The 18203-nt window shown below is 42.8% G+C and overlaps 1 protein-coding gene across 1 annotated transcript; it reads left to right on the top strand.

Annotated features, from left to right (window-relative positions):
* Positions 1–1383: 1383 nt before the first annotated feature.
* Positions 1384–17026, top strand: LOC309560949 (organic solute transporter subunit alpha-like). The gene is made up of 7 exons (XM_082264647.1): positions 1384–1810; positions 5313–5464; positions 10185–10258; positions 11010–11165; positions 13972–14083; positions 14334–14586; positions 16533–17026. The coding sequence occupies exons 1-7, from the start codon at positions 1744–1746 to the stop codon at positions 16979–16981; spliced, it is 1263 nt and encodes a 420-aa protein (XP_082120773.1). The 5' UTR covers positions 1384–1743; the 3' UTR covers positions 16982–17026.
* Positions 17027–18203: the final 1177 nt, after the last annotated feature.

Consider the following 18203-nt stretch of genomic DNA (forward strand, 5'->3'; position numbering starts at 1 on the left):
CCCCTGCACCCACCTTATATCAGGGGTCCTGCCAGAAGGGCAAAGACAGCAGGTCAGTTCTTGTAAAGAAGGTGCTCTTAGCTGGGAGATAAGTTAACCCCTTACTACAGGTGGGGCTGAGGGCTGCACAGAAGGTACCAAAGGACCCTAGGTTAGGAAAGGAAAACATTGACTGCTGCTTGGTGGGCCTGAAGGCCACATAATAGATACCAAAGGGCTGCAGGTTGGGCACCAGTAGCTTAAAGAGCTGGACTAATGGGGTAACCTTGGGGGTATAAGGAAAAAAGATCCAGAAAAGTAGAGTAGTACAAGAGAAATCCTAGAGGAGGAGAAGAGAAAAGTCAAAGAGGACTTGTCATAATAGAAATATAGCTGCTGCTACTGTCAGCTCGTTTTTAGAGATGCTGTTAATGTTTCGTACAGCTATTTCACATACAAAAAGCAATTTTTTCTATGTGTTTCTATATGAATGCAGCATTCTGGCTCAGGCTTTGGAATGCTCTGTGTAAGTTTATGGTGCTCACTGTTGATTTTATTGCAGCGGTGTTATTTCTAGCAGTGTGTTTTTATTTTTATTGGTGTCTGGAATTCTGCCATATATATTGCTGCAATATACTAAAAAGATCCTATATAATTCCATGCTAAGACTGCACATAGAGAGCTGTAGTTTTATTAAAAACATCATATGGTTATACTACGTGGATATTTTACACAAAGTATTTATTGAAACTATGCAAACACATAAACCTTTGTTCCCTTATCTGTTTCCTTACATCAATAAATCATTTTTGTCAGCTCAGCCAATATACCTGAAATCTGTTCTTTTTTTTTAACTTGAGCTGCTAGAAACATCAGCTGGGAGCTTTATTCAGACTTACAGTAGAAGTTCATGCTATGTATTCTGATGAATGGGAAAAGCGGAGAGAACTCATGGCGAGTGTCAACAGTCTGGTGACAATCATTGGTCCAATGTGCGGGCAAGGGCGGATCAACACTATGTAGTATGCACTATAGAACTAGCACCCTCCATAGGCTCTGCGCAGGGTGGGTATAGAGTACATAATCCTGTGTGTATAACTACTTCAGTCCTTTTAGAAAGTGCATTTCCCATATATACACATGGCTAAAATTCATCTTTGGAGCCCAGAGGAACACAACCTCTGATAGCTGAAACAACACCCTTCTTTTTAGGCAAATATTTTTTTGTCTTTACTCAAATTATAATATTGAGATAAATACCTTTATATGATATGACATAGTTTTTAGTGATGATGAAAAAATGCATTGTAAGTAACTGTATAAAAAACTCTTGGCCTCCATCGCCTATAGGCACAGGCCTACTGTGCCTAATGGCAAATGTGGCCTTGCCTACAGCTATATACATTGTATATTTATCTGTTTTGCTGGAATTGTCTCTTAATCTCCACCATTCACAAAGCAAGATTTTGAAGATTATAGCATCTGTATTGAAGTGATATGATGATGATGATCGGAGGGGAAGGGGCGTGGCATTCTTCCCATTTCCAGGTAGATGTTACCTGTGGACTTCAGTCAGTTACCTGGACGCCAACACCTGGCTCTATTAATGATTAATGCTCACAGGCTGGGAGCATCCTCTTCAGGAGTGCAGGGGGAAGAATAAGAACAAGAATAAGCTGGATGTCTCAGAAGCAAGAGGGGGTTGTCTCAGGAAAAATGGAAGACCGAGGAACATAACACGGGAATACAGAAGCAAAAACAGCCATGGTGAAGCCATCCAACTGCTCCCTTGAAGGGGGGAGTTTCCCCCTTTCATCGGAATTCTTTCAAGGTAACATGTTCTTATATATACAGTATATATGTGCGCTATATAGTGACACATTGGGGGGAGATGTACTAAAACTGGTGGTGAACACAGAATCTGATGCAGCTGTGCCTAGTAACTAATCAGCTTCAGTGGCGGCTGGTGCTCAAAATTTTTGGGGGGCGCAAAAAAAAAAAAATGTAATAGGTATTACTTCGCGGCAAAAAACGTGGTAAAAAAATTGCATGACTTTGAGGTCATGGTACAGGCATGGCACAGTTGATGGTATAGGCATGGCACATGTGATGGTATAGGCATGGCACAGGTGATGGTATAGGCATGGCACAGGTGATGGTACAGGCATGGCACAGGTGATGGTATAGGCATCGCACAGGTGATGGTATAGGCATCGCACAGGCATGGCACAGGTGATGGTACAGGCATGGCACAGGTGATGGTATAGGCATGGCACAGGTGATGGTATAGGCATGGCACAGGTGATGGCACAGGTGATGGCATAGGCATGGCACAGGTGATGGTATAGGCATGGCACAGGTGATGGCACAGGTGATGGCACAGGTATGGCACAGGTGATGGCACAGGTATGGCACAGGTGATGGTATAGGCATGGCACAGGTGATGGTATAGGCATGGCACAGGTGATGGCACAGGTGATGGTATAGGCATGGCACAGGTGATGGCATAGGCATGGCACAGGTGATGGCACAGGTGATGGCACAGGTGATGGCATAGGCATGGCACAGGTGATGGCATAGGCATGGCACAGGGGATGGCACAGGTGATGGCATAGGCATGGCACAGGTGATGGTACAGGTGAGGGCACAGGTCGGCTTCAATCACTTTCCTTTTGACGGCGGCGGGATGGCGGGATTCCGGGAACGGAGACGAGCAGCGCCGTGGATGTCCTCCTCTTCAGTCTTCTGTCTTCCGGTCCGGGCGGCGGGAAGGAGATCGGGCGGTGACGGTGCGTGACTGACGCACGCACCGGCACCGCCCCCATTGCGAGTCAGCGATGTCCTTGATGATGATTGGTCCAGGCTGGAGACTGGACCAATCACAGCCAGGATATCACAAAGGTGGGGGTGGCTCAGCGCTTTTTCCTGCGCCCAGATTACGCCCCCAGAAGGCAGCCAATCGGCGCCTCTTCTGGGTCGTAAACCCCCCCCCATAGCCACCAGGCCCAGCGCATAGGCCTGCAAACACGTTTTTTTTTTTCAAAACTTTATTTGTTCTTTTTGTCTTTTTTTTTTAGGGGGGGGGGCGCTCTGGCGCCCCCTATGCACGGGCCGCCACTGATCAACTTGTAACTTCAGCTTGTTCAATTAAGCTTTGACAATAAGCCCTCGTTTACACTGAAGCGATTTGACAGGTCAAATCGTATGACAAGTTGCCGACTTTGGCACGCCGTATCAATTTGCAAAAGTAGTTCCTGCATTACTTTTGGAGATTTCGGGTGCAACATCTGTGCATGAAGTGGTGGCTTTGAAATCGTGCGATTTCAGATGAAGTTGTGAACGAGGGCTAAAACCTAGAAGCTGATTGGTTACTACATTCTGTATGCACCAGTTTTAGTAAATCTCCCCCATTGTAACAATGAATCCATGTTTTCAGTGACAGACTATTAGTGTCCATTCACACTACTGCGACTTGTCAGCCTGACAAGTCGCGGTCCGTCGCAGTCCATTGTGTGCTACAGGGACCGTTCTAATAGGAGCGATACAAGTCGCTCCGACTTAGAAAAAGGGTCCTGTACTACTTCGGGGCGACCTGGAGCGACTTGCATAGACATTCATTATATGAAGTCCGTGCAAGGCGCGCCAAAGTCAGGGTGCACGCGACTTCACAGGTCGCCCCCGAAGTCGTGCCGCGTTAGTGTGAACCGGCACTTATTGGAAAAACACAAAGGTAACAGTTATAAAGGATCAACAGGCTTGTCCTCCTTTTATGATTATTCCAGCCATGTCTGTTGTCTTTCTTTAGTAAATATTACAGTATAACAGTTTTGAATCAGTTCTTCAATTTCCTGCCAGTGCTTTGAAACTTTCTCTGTTTCCTGTATCCTGTATTCCCTGCCACACACAGATTTCTATGGCAGGTGAAGATCTGTGAGGTTCTCTCTAAATCCTGGCTGCAGTGGATTACAAAGAAGTTAATTTAAAGTTGTGTTAAACCCAAAAACAAACATTTCCTATATTACAGTTTACTAATCCTTAAATGTGGTGGCTGCATTCGTTTTCATTTTTATGCTTTTTTTTTTTTCCTCCCTTCATTTTCACCTGGTGATCTGGGCAGTACCACTTCCTGTCTTATGGTGGCTCCACTCTGAATGGAGGAGCAATAGGGACACCTGGGGGGGGGGGGGGGTTAGGATTTTACATAAATTTAAAAAGTTGACCATTGTAAGCACCTCGTCAGGGTAAATGTTTTGCCTCTAACTGCTAGTTTGGTCTGTTGAAGGAAGTTGAAAAATTACTAAATTACTGGCCAGGATCCCAGATGAAAATAAAGGGGAAATAAGGCTAAAAACAGAAAAGTTAAGCAGCCATCGCATCTCAGATCTGGTAAACTGCAATAAATTACATGTTTATTTTTGGGTTTAATATCACTGTATACTGATTAAACTTTGTAGAAAAAATTCTTGATTTATTTAACAAGGATGGGAGGTTCCAATGAACCCCTGATAAACAAAGTTCAGATGTTGACATCATAGTCCGAGTGAAATGTTTTAGTGTTAATACAGTTTTAGTCTTTGCTCACTTACTGTATTTATCTCATTTGTTACCTAAAATTACCCTAAGAAATAAAATAAATTTATGGGAAAATTGCCCTAAAAAATAAAATAAATTTATGGGAAAATTGCCCTAAAAAATAAAATAAATGTATGGGAAAATTGCCCTAAAAAATAAAATAAATTTATGGGAAAATTGCCCTAAGAAATAAAAGAAATTTATGGGAAAATTGCCCCATGAAATAAAATAAATTTATGGTAAAATTGCCCCATGAAATAAAATAAATTTATGGGAAAATTGCCCCATGAAATAAAAGAAATGTATTGAAAAATTACCCTAAGAAATAAAAGAAAAATTTGGGTGATCTCTCGTCCTGCAGTACACTTTTGCATTAATCAACTATGCAGTGAAAAATGAAGAAATTTGATAGGTTGATGAAACTGGTACCTCTTTTACCACCCTAATATTTTCCCACGAGCCCTCTCCACAAATCCAGGCCTGGTGTCTACATAATACCAAACAGTCAGCCATGATGGATCAGTAGTTTGCCCCTCCTGCACAGCAGGGCTTTTTATTGCTATGTAGTGAATTCTGTGAAATGATGTTATGTATGGACCAGTGGGATCATTATAACCAATATGGGTTTTCAGCTATTTCTGATAATTCTGGTATTGCATGAAAATGATGTGCATTATAATCTTGTGTGTTGGAGCTCAGTGCCAGGAGAGTACTCAAAGGTGTATTGTGTTCTTGGCAATGATTTGTTCATGTCTCTTCAGTGATAAAGAAGGATCTCTGGATATTCCTTGTTCCCGTGGTGGTCGGAGTTGTCCAGTTGGCCTTATTTCTAGAGGAGATGGGATTCTTCCTGAGGAACATCCAAAGCTCACGTAGGACTTGCCTTTACCTCTGGATCCTGGGAGTATATCCAGTAAGAATAAGATATAGCAGCTCTGTCAGCAATAAAGCTTAAAGTGGTTGTAAACCTCAGACATGAAATATGAACAAAGCATATTCCTCTATAGCTATCCAAACTACTGCCCTCCAGTTGTTTCAGAACTACACTCCCCATGAGGCATTGTAAAACTCTGACATTCACAGACATGACTGGGCATGATGGGAATTGTAGTTCCTGAACAACTATAGAAACATAGAAACATAAAATGTGTCGGCAGATAAGAACCATTTGGCCCATCTAGTCTGCCCAATATATCTGAATCCTATGAATAGTCCCTGGCCCTATCTTATATGAAGGATAGCCTTATGCCTATCCCATGCATGCTTAAACTCCTTCACTGTATTTGCAGCTACCACTTCTGCAGGAAGGTTATTCCATGCATCCACTACTCTCTCAGTAAAGTAATACTTCCTCATATTACTTTTAAACCTTTGCCCCTCTAATTTAAAACTGTGTCCTCTTGTGGTAGTTTTTCTTCTTTTAAATATGCTCTCCTCCTTTACCGAGTTGATTCCCTTTATGTATTTAAAAGTTTCTATCATATCCCCTCTGTCTCTTCTTTCTTCCAGCTATACATGTTAAGGTCCTTTAACCTTTCCTGGTAAGTTTTTTCCTGCAATCCATGTACTAGTTTAGTAGCTCTTCTCTGAACTCTCTCTAGAGTATCTATATCCTTCTGGAGATATGGCCTCCAGTACTGCGCACAATACTCCAAGTGAGGTCTCACCAGTGTTCTGTACAGCGGCATAAGCACTTCTCTCTTTCTACTGCTTATACCTCTCCCTATACATCCAAGCATTCTGCTGGCATTTCGTGCTGCTCTATTACATTGTCTTCCCACCTTTAAGTCTTCTGAAATAATTACTCCTAAATCCCTTTCCTCAGATACTGAGGTCAGGACTGTGTCAAATATTCTATATTCTGCCCTTGGGTTTTTACGCCCCAGGTGCATTATCTTGCACTTATCCACATTAAATTTCAGTTGCCAGAGTTCTGACCATTCTTCTAGTTTTCCTAAATCCTTTTCCATTTGGTGTTTCCCTCCAGGAACATCAACCCTGTTACATATCTTTGTGTCATCAGCAAAAAGACAAACCTTACCATCGAGGCCTTTTGCAATATCACTTATGAAGATATTAAACAAAATTGGTCCCACTACAGATCCCTGAGGTACCCCACTGGTAACATGACCTTGTTCTGAATGTTCTCCATTGACTACAACCCTCTGTTGTCTGTCACTCAGCCACTGCCTAATCCACTCAACAATATGGGAGTCCATGCTCAATGACTGCAGTTTATTGATAAGTCTTCTATGTGGGACAGTGTCAAAAGCCTTTCTAAAATCTAGATATGCAATGTCTACTGCACCTCCACCGTCTATTATTTTAGTCACCCAGTCAAAAAAATCTATAAGATTTGTTTGACATGATCTCCCTGAAGTAAACCCATGTTGTTTTTCATCTTGCAATCCATGGGATTTAAGATGTTCCACAATCCTATCCTTTAATAGGGTTTCCATTAATTTGCCTACTATTGATGTCAGACTCACTGGTCTATAGTTGCTCGATTCCTCCCTACTACCTTTCTTGTGAATGGGCACGACATTTGCCAATTTCCAATCTTCCGGGACGACTCCTGTTACTAATGATTGGTTAAATAAATCTGTTAATGGTTTTGCCAGCTCACCACTAAGCTCTTTTAATAATTTTGGGTGTATATCATCAGGACCCTGTGACTTATTTGTCTTCACTTTAGACAGCAATCTTAGAACGTCTTCCTCTGTAAAGACACAGAGGAAGACGTAAACTAGAGGGCCATAGTTTGGAGATCCCTGCTCTATAGTGTATACTTGTCTCAATCCGGAGTACAAAGTGTCATTTCTCTCTGTGGCTTTTCTCCTCTGCTATAAGCATGAGTCATTTCTGACAAGTTTTCCTGACACCAAGAGAAAAATGGTGACAGGGGAGGGCACAGTCTGTGATTGACAGCTTCAGCTCTGTTGCTGTGTGAAGGGGATGGGTCCCTTCTCTCCTTTCAGCTCTCAGAGCTCTCCTCACCGAGTGTAACGTCAGCTCCCCACCCCCTGCTTTTTAAAGCTGAGAGTTCCTGTGTAAATTCTGCACTTTGGATGGATGTAGGGAAAAGACAGATGTAGATAAACAGGTAAAAATAATGTTGGAGGATTTGTTTGATCTCTTGTGTATCACTTGAGGCCAGACACTCCAATGGGGTAATGTAAGTGTCGGTTCACACTATGGCGATCTGACTTCGGGGGCGACTAGTGAAGTCGCCGTGCACCGCGACTTCGGCGCGACTTGCACGGACTTCACATAATGGAAGTCAATGCAAGTCACTCCGACTTCGGTCAGAAGTAGTGCAGGAACTATTTTCTAAGTCGGAGCGACTTGAGTCGCTCCTATTAGAACGGTTCCCATAGCATTAAATGGACCGCGACTTGTCAGGCGGCCAAGTCGCCTGACAAGTCGCAGTAGTGTGAACCGGGACTAAGGGTTTACAACCACTTTAAGAAGAACCCAGATTCATTTAATTAACATTGACCACATCACTCTTTCTTCAATAAAAGTAAACTTTACCTGGGCTTTCCATGGCTCTAAAATTCAGTGCTGTATTTACCATAGTAGCAATTATTGGTCATGGCTAGGCACCAAGATATGGTGGGAACCCTCTGAACATTTGTGGCTCTAATCAGAAATTTACCTACAAGGGATGTTCAGAGGGAAGCATGATCTTTAAATATTGTCCTGCTAGCAGTAATTCATGTTAGGGATTCCAGATTGTACATATGTGAAGAAAGTCCACAACATAGAACCTGCTTGTGTGGTTAGTCCTTCTCGGCATGACATAGCGTTAGGGGGTACAGATGGGCACAGATGCAGTACGCCTCCCACTGACCCCCAGTGATCTCAAAGAAAACAGAAAATACACATAAGAATTAATTTCTGTGATGGGCTATTAAGTTTGGGTGTTTTACACTTTTAACCTAATACCCTCTTGTACAATACAACTTCTAGGTCCTGTCAAATTACACTAGAGTGAATAATTATAAGAAAATCAGTGAACTGCCTAGGTTTTTTTCTCACACAGCACAGTATGTGTAACTTGGCATCCCCAGCATCTCTTCAGATGTGATCCAAAAAAGCATTTCCAGAAGGAGGTCAGCAATGGCAGGTCCAATTTTTCCTTTAAAGCCTCATGCACACTGGGAGTTTAGCCACAGTGCATGAGGCTCCAGAGTTTAAAGTATAACTAAAGGTAAAACTTTTTTTTTTTCTTAGTTTTGGATACAATGGAGAGGGATTAGAATGCTTTTTCAGTTTTTATTGTGGTCTGCGCCCCCATTAAGGAGAGTCATTCTCCCTATTTATCCTGTTTACCATTATCATTGAAAAAGAATGTATAAGAAAATCCCACATTTTGGGTTGTCCTTAGAAAAGTAATAGAGGGGAAATCTTCTGATGGGGACACTAATTCTGGTGACCAGGGGGTCCCAAGGGAATTCCCTTAATTCGCAGGGATTTCCTCTCACTTTGGCAATAGGACAGAAGGTGAAAGGAAATCTCTGCAATGGGACACAAAAAACATCTGACGGGTTATACCTTCCCTTGCTCTATCCAAAATAAAAATTTTTGCCTGTAGTTCTACTTTAAGCATGAGTGGAAGGTACAGGCACACTGCCCAGCCCTGCTGCTGGCAGCCTGTCAAACTCGGCGAGACTTTAAAACAGAAATGCAGTGCTAGAAAATAAAATATACAATCTTAAAACACCCTGTGCAAGTTAAATATTTGGCCATAAATTATTATATGTAATTAAAACAAACATAAAAGGATCAATGTCCAAAATTTCTATGCAGGGAAACAATATAGTGATCCACGCCGAATCCTTCACCAAATAATTTCTCCCAAGTGTTGTGCACACTCACCAGACTGAGGAGGAGTTGCATACTATGTTTATAAGAGCATACAGCTGTCTTAAAGCTTAGTGTGGCGCTTTATGCACTGGTCCAAATCATTTGGTGGAGGGGGGATTATGGTGTGGGGTTGTTTTTCAGGGGTTGGGTTGGGCCCCTTAGTTCCAGTGAAGGGAACTCTTAAGGAGTCGCAAACCAAGACATTTTGAACAAAATGCTCCAGCTTTGTAGGAACAGTTTGGGGATGGCCCCTTCCTGTTCCAACATGACTGCGTACCAGTGCACAAAGCAAGGTTCATAAAAACATGATGAGCGAGTTTGGGGTGGAGGAACTTGACGAGCCTGCACAAAGTCCTGACCTCAACCCAATAGAACACCTTTGGAATGAATTAGAGCGGAGACTGCGAGTCTTGTGTGCCTGACCTCACAAGTGCGCTTCTGGAAGAATGGTCAAACATTCCCATAGACACTCCTAAACCTTGTGGACAGCTTTCCCAGAAGAGTTGAAGCTGTTATAGCTGCAAAGGGTGGGCCAACTCAATATTGAACCCTACGGACTAAGACTGGGATGCCTTTAAAGTTCATGTGCGTGTGAAGGCAGGTGTCCCAATACCTATATGCATATGCGTTTTTACAGCGATTTTGCTACAGAGCAGTGTGAATGGGCCCTAAGTGACACAAATCTCTGTAAGGTCAAAATGTATATAATGGTGGCCTCCTACATATGGCATTAAACTATATTTCTTGCTGTACTCTAATGACAGGTATTCTGCATCTCTGCCATCATTGGAATGTTCATCCCTCGCTCCTCTGGCATTTGCAACTTTGTGGCTTCCATGTAAGTCCGATGTGTGATACAATAAATACATTATTGTCTAATACGTGCCAATGCAAATGTGAAGCCTAGGCACCAGCACTACAAATCTCAGGATATCCTGCCAGCCACTTGTAGTTTTAAACCAGATAGTGATAAGAATCTCTACAGCAAGCATTATGGCTGCTGTATAGAAAATGTCAGATAGGAAGACAATTACATTCTAAGCAACAATCATATTTTTAGCTCAGGAAAGGTATGACGGTTACAATCTGAATAGGATTTATAAAATTTACAGTATATTTTAGAATACCTGCCTGTAGCAGTAAAAACAAAATGCTTACTTTACTTTTCTTACGTGCAGAATATAGAGTAGATATCGGACTGCCAGTGCACAGCACTGCCATTTTGTACTTATAAGCCCCCGTTCACACCAGGGCAGCTTTGAAATTGTGCTACTCCAGCGCGATTCTAAAGCTGCACATCAGTACAATTTGTACTGCCAATTTCATTGCGGCTTGCGACTTCATTTAACAAAAGTCTATGCAAGTCGCAATGACATCAGTAAGAAGTTGTGCAGGAACCTTTTTCATAATAGCTGTGACATGAATATTTCTATTGTCGACAATAGGGTGCGACTTGTCATGATAATTGGAACTGTCAAATTGCATGACAAATCGCACCAGGGTGAAATGGGGCTCACTCAAAGATTGTTTTTCAGTAATATCTTCTATCTCTTTCTCATTTTTTTTCATTGTATTCTGTTCTTCCTCAGATATCACTCTATAACGCTGTGGAAGTTCCTGGAATTGATCACGGATTATTTTGGTGGTAAAGGCCAGATGCTGGAAGTGCTGGGAGATCAGACAGTGTCGCCCAACCCTCCGCCATGTTGCTGCTGCTGTTGTTTTCCCAACATCCAAGTGAACAGGTGCCCCTCTATGCTCTAAACCAGTGGTCCCCAAACTGCGGCCTTTTTGCTTACCTTTATCCAGTCCTTGGGCCCACTGAAATAAGACACTATTCCTCCCCCTAACATCAATGATGAGGCACTATTCTTCCCTTGACAACAAAGATGGGAAACTATTCCTTCTACTGACCACTGGCCATAGTCTGGCTCCCCTAAGGTCTAAAGGGCCTTTGTTTATGAAGTTTGGATACACCTGCTCTAAACCAGGGGTCTCCAAGCTTTCTAAGCAAAGGGCCAGTTTACTGTCCTTCAGGCTTTAGGGAGGGCCAGACTGTGGCCAGTAGGGGTAGAAAATGACTCGGCGCCCCATTGGTTTTAATGGGAGCATTAGTGCTCCATTGTTGATATCGATGAGAAGAATAGTGCCCCATTGATGGAATCAGTATGGGGAATGATGCTCCACCATTGGTGCCAGTTGGTTGAATAGTGCCCCAAGGGCCAGATAAAGGCAAGCAAAGGGCGACATCCCACCCTTGGGCTGCAGTTTGGAGACCACTGCTCTAAACCAACACCCCAGGGCTAGGATAACAGGGCTTTCTTCAATTGCTTCCTGGTTTCAATGATGTGATACATCCCTGGAGTCTTCATGGGCATGTAATATTTCATCTAGATGGGCCTTCTGCCAGCACGCCTGAGCTAAGGGCAGATGGATTCCAAGAAGTAATTGGCACATGATTAATCTGCCCTTACTCAAGATGGCCACAGCTAGAAATACTAGGGGATGATTTTCAAATTGATTTCTCACTCAGAGCATTCTCTGCATTATTTTTAAAAAACCTTTCATGCTCAGCTACCCCCCTCCCCCCTCCCAAATACTTACCTGAGCCCCATCTCAATCCGGTGCTGTGCCCATGAGCAGCAGCTCTCTCCACTCTCTCCTCACAAGATAGAGGATCCTGCTGCTATCGATCAAATCCTGTGATGAGGGAGCGGGGCAAGCTGTGTCTGAGAGCACCTCTATATCGAGCCCACATAAGAACCCCCATAAAAAGCGGCCTCCTATGGGGGCACTTGCCGAAGAGGAGTAGCCAGGAGCACCAGTTGGGTATCTCAGAAGAGGAGGATTGGGGCTCCTCTGTGTGAAACCCAATTCACAGAGCAGGTAAGTATGACATGTTTATTTGTTAAAAAAATAATACTGGAGGATATACGATAAATTATTTTCCTTTCCATATGGCAACCCTGGCTTGATTACCAGCCAGTCTTGCGATTCACTACCCGGCTGCTCCAATTGTAACCCGAGGGCTCACAAATATATCCGCCCCATTCTCTCCTAGCTTTCAGGAACTAACTGATGTCCCCCATGGCAAAGTCCAGCTCCCTACCCTCCTATCAGTTTCCCTTCCTTCCCCTTTCTTGCCTGCCCCTTGGGTTTCTTCCCCCCCCCTTTTTCTTTCTCTCCTTTTCTTTTTTCTATTTACTGCAAACCCATTGCCACATGACCCTCTAGTTCGATACCTGAGTACCATCTATCATATCGGTTTAGCTTATTCACCTTTAATGTCACTGGCTGACCTCTAAGGCCCCATTCAGCTTTAAGCTTGTAGCTCTAAATCACTCAACAAGCCAAATCTCATTTATTTCAATGGCCCCTGTTGACATCTGAGCATTCTGTTGCCTAAAGCAAAATGCCTGTTGCTCCAAATTTTACAAGCGTTTTGTTGCGCATTTTCTGCTCAAACAGCAGCTTTTCACCCCTAATTTTCTCCCCCTCTCTTTCCCCTTGTGCTTTCTATTCACTAGCCAAAAACGCCTCAAGCTTTAAAATGCTTGTAATACACTCTTAAATACACTCCTAAAAACGTTGAAATTAAAACGCCTGAAAGTCGCTCTGTTCAGGTTTGAATGGAGCCCAAAAGCTACAGTTACAAGTTTCCCTGTATCCCATGTCTAATGTAATCCCTCTGTTCATCAGGTCATGTTCTTGTTATACGTATTTTTGTTTTATGTATTCAGTGGTATTTCTATATGTATGACTCATGAAACCCTTGCGAGGGTAGGTTTTGCTCTAACTCTGACTTTAGCACAACCTAATGCTCACTGTATGTGTCAGAGCGAACTTTTGTATGTGCCATACCATTTTTCTTCAATAACATTTTTGGTAAAGAAAAATAAAACAAGGTTTAGAAGCATTTTAAATCACGTTTTCAGTTTGTAGCACTCAGGGAAAGCTTAGTTCTTTGTTGTGAAGCCACAAGCTGTCACAGCTGGGTCCCCACACTTGCAATGCCAGTACTGCGTAGAGGAGAGGGAGAGGAGCGAGGTTTCGGACGGCCGCATCGCTGGATCATGGGACAGGTGAGTGTGTGTTTATTAAAAGTCAGCGGCTACACTTTTTGTAGCTGCTGACTTTATTAAAAAAAACAAAAATTGAGTGGAACTCCGCTTTAATACTCTACCTATACTGTCTGGCAAGGTTATCTGAATCAAAAAAGGAATGCACAGAATCTATAAATTCTTTGGCACAGGTCCCTTGTACAGTATATGTACAGTATTTCAGCTGTCTTGGCTTCCTGCCTGGAGTAAAAAAAATCTTAGTAAACCAATTGCAAGGAAATAATGACATTGGTAGTAAACCACCTCCAAAAAAAAAAAAAACATTTCTTTGGTTAATACAAAATCTCGCCACTTATATTAAATGCCCCCAGGCCCAACAAATGCGACTCTGCATGTTCTAAGTAGAAAACGTTGCATGTTCCAAGTAGAAAACTTTCTATCAGTGTTATATACTGGCTTTACATTATCTCTTTGTCTTTTTGTGTCTCAGGAGCAATTTGAGGTGGATGAATATTGCCGTGTACCAGTTGTCTGTTGTCCGTACGCTTTTGTTCTTTGCGGGCCTCATTTTATGGACAGACGACAAATATGACTATGGAGATGTAAGTACTGAGCTAAGTAGACACCCGCCTCACCGCTATCAAACAGAACCCTCCAGTGGCCATACAGTATAAAGCATTTAAACTGAAAGATCAGCCTAACTTTATTAGTTTGAGGACATAATCCTACATACATTGCTATATAATAAAGTTAGCTAAATATGAGACAGCAAAAGTAAATATGGTGACATTTACATCAAAAGTTATTTTTATTTTATAAAGTAATTTATTGATTTGTCTTTTTTTTCATCAGCTTGATTACACCAACCCAAACTCTTATATCAACGTCATCATTGGCCTGTCCACATTCCTGTCATTTTACGGCTACCTTCTCTTCTACAAGGCTACCAAGAAGGCCCTGGAAGGCTACAGTCCTCGCTCCAAATTTATCTGCATCACGCTAGTTCTGGTTCTGTGTGGTCTGCAAAATGGCATCCTGGAAACTATGAGTGCCTTAGGGGCCATCCCTTGCGTGCCACCCTGGACTGTTGAGACCCGATCACAGAGTGAGTACACAAAGTAAAGCGCTGGCATGCTGGCTCTGTACCTTACAATCTTTTCTTGCAATGCAATTATGTATAATTTTCCACTGTGCCATGCAATGGCACTACGTACAACCAAAAAAATAAGTGTTTATATGTAGAAGAGAGTCAATGGTCAGAGGATGTTTGATAGTTGATGTCCTGCTCCTGCCAAATGTCTGACTTCAAATTTTGCCTACTAGTCCCCAGATTGCATAACAGCACAAAAGTGGTTGTAAACCCTTTTTTCTAGAAAAAAAGTGGCAGCGATTTTTCTTTCTGGGGTCCCCCGCCAGCACTCCCCTCTCCTGCGAGTGTCCCCCTAGCAAGCGGCTTGCTAGGGGAACACTCGTGAAAGTACACTCCCGGGCTGTGTGTGTGTCCATTGACACAAAGTGTGGTTCGGCCCTGCCCCTGCTCTCTCCTCGCTGGTTTTAACTGACTATCTTTAACTGCTGTCAGAGCCTCTAGTAAGACCAGGAAGAGGAGAGAAGAGCTGCAGCAGATGGTCTTGGCGCTGGATTGAGAATAAGAGTTTAAATGAGGAGGGGGGGGGACTGGGGGGAGCTGCTATTGAAATGTTTACCATATTGCAGAGAATGCATTAGGGTGAAAAGAAAACATTTACCGTTAGTACCAATATAAAAAATATGCAGCTTCGGAAAATGTTCATTAATTTTATTGTCATACTTGTAGGCAATTTGGGCACCCGTAGAAGCCTGACCAAAAAACTTTCAGTTAGCTACCCCCCATGTTCTTCCTTGTTGCTGGGAAGGGAAAACCATTGGGTTTTTGCTCCTGTAATGCTGGGAGTGTCCAAGCTAGGATGTGGAGGTTGCTAACTGGGAGTTTCCAGGCCAGGCTTCTGGAGAGGCCAAATGGCCTGAAGGTATGACAAAAAAAATTAACATTTTACACAGCTTCCCAGTTTTTAATATCTACTGGGGCCCCTCGTCTGTATAGGTTATTTTCTGCAAAAGTTAAACTTCGCTTTTAACTTGGTGAATTAGGTCAAGCTGTTGCCAGAGCTTCAGGTGACTTTTTACCCTGAATCTTAATTTTTAGGAGTCAGACTTAAGCCCTGTACACACGGGCAGAACGTCGAGGGACATTTGCTGGTTAAAAAAAAAAAAAGATGGCCATAATCAGCTTTCTTCTGTAGATATGCATGCTGAAAAACCACCAGCCAACAGACTCCCGATCAGCACTCTCAGCCAATGGCAGAGAGTACTGATCAGAGTGTTCTGGCAGAGGGGCTGTCCGCCTATCAGAACACAACAGCTCAGTGGGGGAGATCACTGAACTAAACTCGCATGGTTAGTACAACGGCTCTGACCGGAGCTGACAGTTGCATGAAAAAAAACTGTAGTGTGTACAGGCTTTAGCAATCCAGCTTGATCAACTCCCTACCACGAGTCTGGAGACCTTTGTTTCTGGATTACACAGCATTTTATTTAGTATAATGAGTTTTACTGTAAAGCACAACTGCATTCTTAGGCTTTGCTTACTTTGCCTAAAGCCTGGTACACACTACAGTTTTTTTGTGCCACCCCTGGGTTGCATGGAAAAAAAAAAAAAAAACTGTCAGCCCCAGTCTGAGCCACTGTACTAACCATGCAAAGTTAGTTCAGCGATCTCTCCCTATGAGCTGAGCTGGCCAGAACACTCTGATCAACGCTCTGCCATTGGCTGAGAGGGTTGATTGGGAGTCGGTCAGCTGCTGGTTTTCAGACAGACCGACATACACGCATGCAGAATGTTGGACGTTTTTTTTTTTTTAACCCGCAAATGTCTCCTGACATTCTGCTGGTGTGCACAGGGCTTAACATTTCTCAAATATGTCATTCAGCTGTATATTTAGCAGTTAGTCAGTAGATATGATCATCAGACATGATTACTAGCTATGACCTGTATTTGTGCTATCTCCACAGCCATCTACAATTACTCAATCACACTAGAAATGTTTTTCATCAGCTTGTTTGCCCGCTATTGTTTCTGCCGAGTGGAGCCGTGCCCAGAAGCTGTGTCACTGACCCAGGAAGTGGTGCAAAACAAATCTTCCCAGACCACCTTGGCTGATCTGTACAGCCTGCCTGAGGACGAAGGTGTTCGTATCAACGCTGCTTACATAAGTGAAGGAGATGAGACTTTATGCCACATCGAACATGCTCCACTTGACAAGTACGACTTCCTCCAGGAGAATGTGACCATTCCCATGCGCAACAGCAGATTCAAGTCACCGACACGGAGCAGTGGACTGGAGCTGGGAAACATGAACTTGCCGCAGGCACGTGATGTGTCTGACGGGGCAAAGGCACCAAAAAATAAGCTTCAAGTACAGGCACAAATTAATTACATTGATGATGCCACAGTGGTGTAGGAGCTCAATATTTTCTGGTTGAAAATGTTCCAGATTTAAAGTATAACTAAGGACAAAACTGTTTTTTAAACTTTGGATAAAGTAGAGATTGATTAGAACCCCTGTTGGTTGTTATTGCTGTTTGTGCCCCATTAAGGAGATTCACCCTCTCTATTTGTCCTGCTTACCATTATCATTGAAAGCAAAAGTAAAGAAAATCCCAAATTTGGTGTTTTCCCAGAAAACGAATAGTAGGGAAATCTTCAAATGAGGACACTAGTTCTGGTGTCCTGGGGGTCCCTAAGGGATTCCATTAGTTTGTGGTGATGGTCTCTCACTTCCTGTTTGGTTATGGGACAGGAAGTGAAGTAGAATCTCCGAAATGGGACACAGATGGCGAAAAAAAAAAAAAACCCCTCTTACTTTATCCAAACTAAAAAAAAAAAAAAAAAAAAAAAAAGTTTGCTTATAGTTCTACTTTCGAGAAAAAAAATATTTAAACAGAACAAATAGAAAGGGTGAATCTCCTGAACAGGGGCGCAGACAGCAATAAAAACCTATCTCTACTCTATCCAAAAAAAGAAAAGTTTTGCTCCTAGTTATATTTTAATACAAGTGCTGGACCAGTCACAGAGCCAAGAGTGCCAAATACGTCCACCCTTTCTACCCCCATCCTCCATTTATAGAAGCTGTACTATAGCTTCCATTAATGAAAGTGCTCTATCAATGGAGAACGTGGACCCTCCATTCATAGATTACTTTTCATTCATGGAAGCGATAAAACGACTTCTATAAATGGAGAAGGACAGGAAGGGAGGGCATAGTCCGCACACTCTTGACAAGTGCCTGTGACAGGTCCCGCACTCCTATTAACCCCCACACAGCACTGGAAGATTATGATTTTGGGTGTAAGAAGGGGGCCTAGGACTTCAGATTTTAATTAGAACAACCTGACACCAGCACAGAGGACACTTCTCATCAAATGTAAGTACTGCCCTTGTGCTGATTTTTTTTCTTTTTTTATATTAACTAAAAAGTGGGCTTTATTTTTTTAAACACTGAACACGCAAAGGGCGGCAGAAATTGCCAGGAATTAAACCCACTGCTGAAGGTTCCCAGGACATTCAAGATTTAAGAAGAAGATTCTGCCCTCTGGACAGCACCTATTAGAATATCACCATTCTCCCACCCCCTATTTAATGAAGACATGTTTGTAGTCCTATGCTAGTGACAAAGTCCATCC

The sequence above is a fragment of the Pelophylax lessonae genome (assembly GCF_965119305.1).
Source record: "Pelophylax lessonae genome assembly, chromosome: 7".
NCBI lineage: Eukaryota > Metazoa > Chordata > Amphibia > Anura > Ranidae > Pelophylax > Pelophylax lessonae.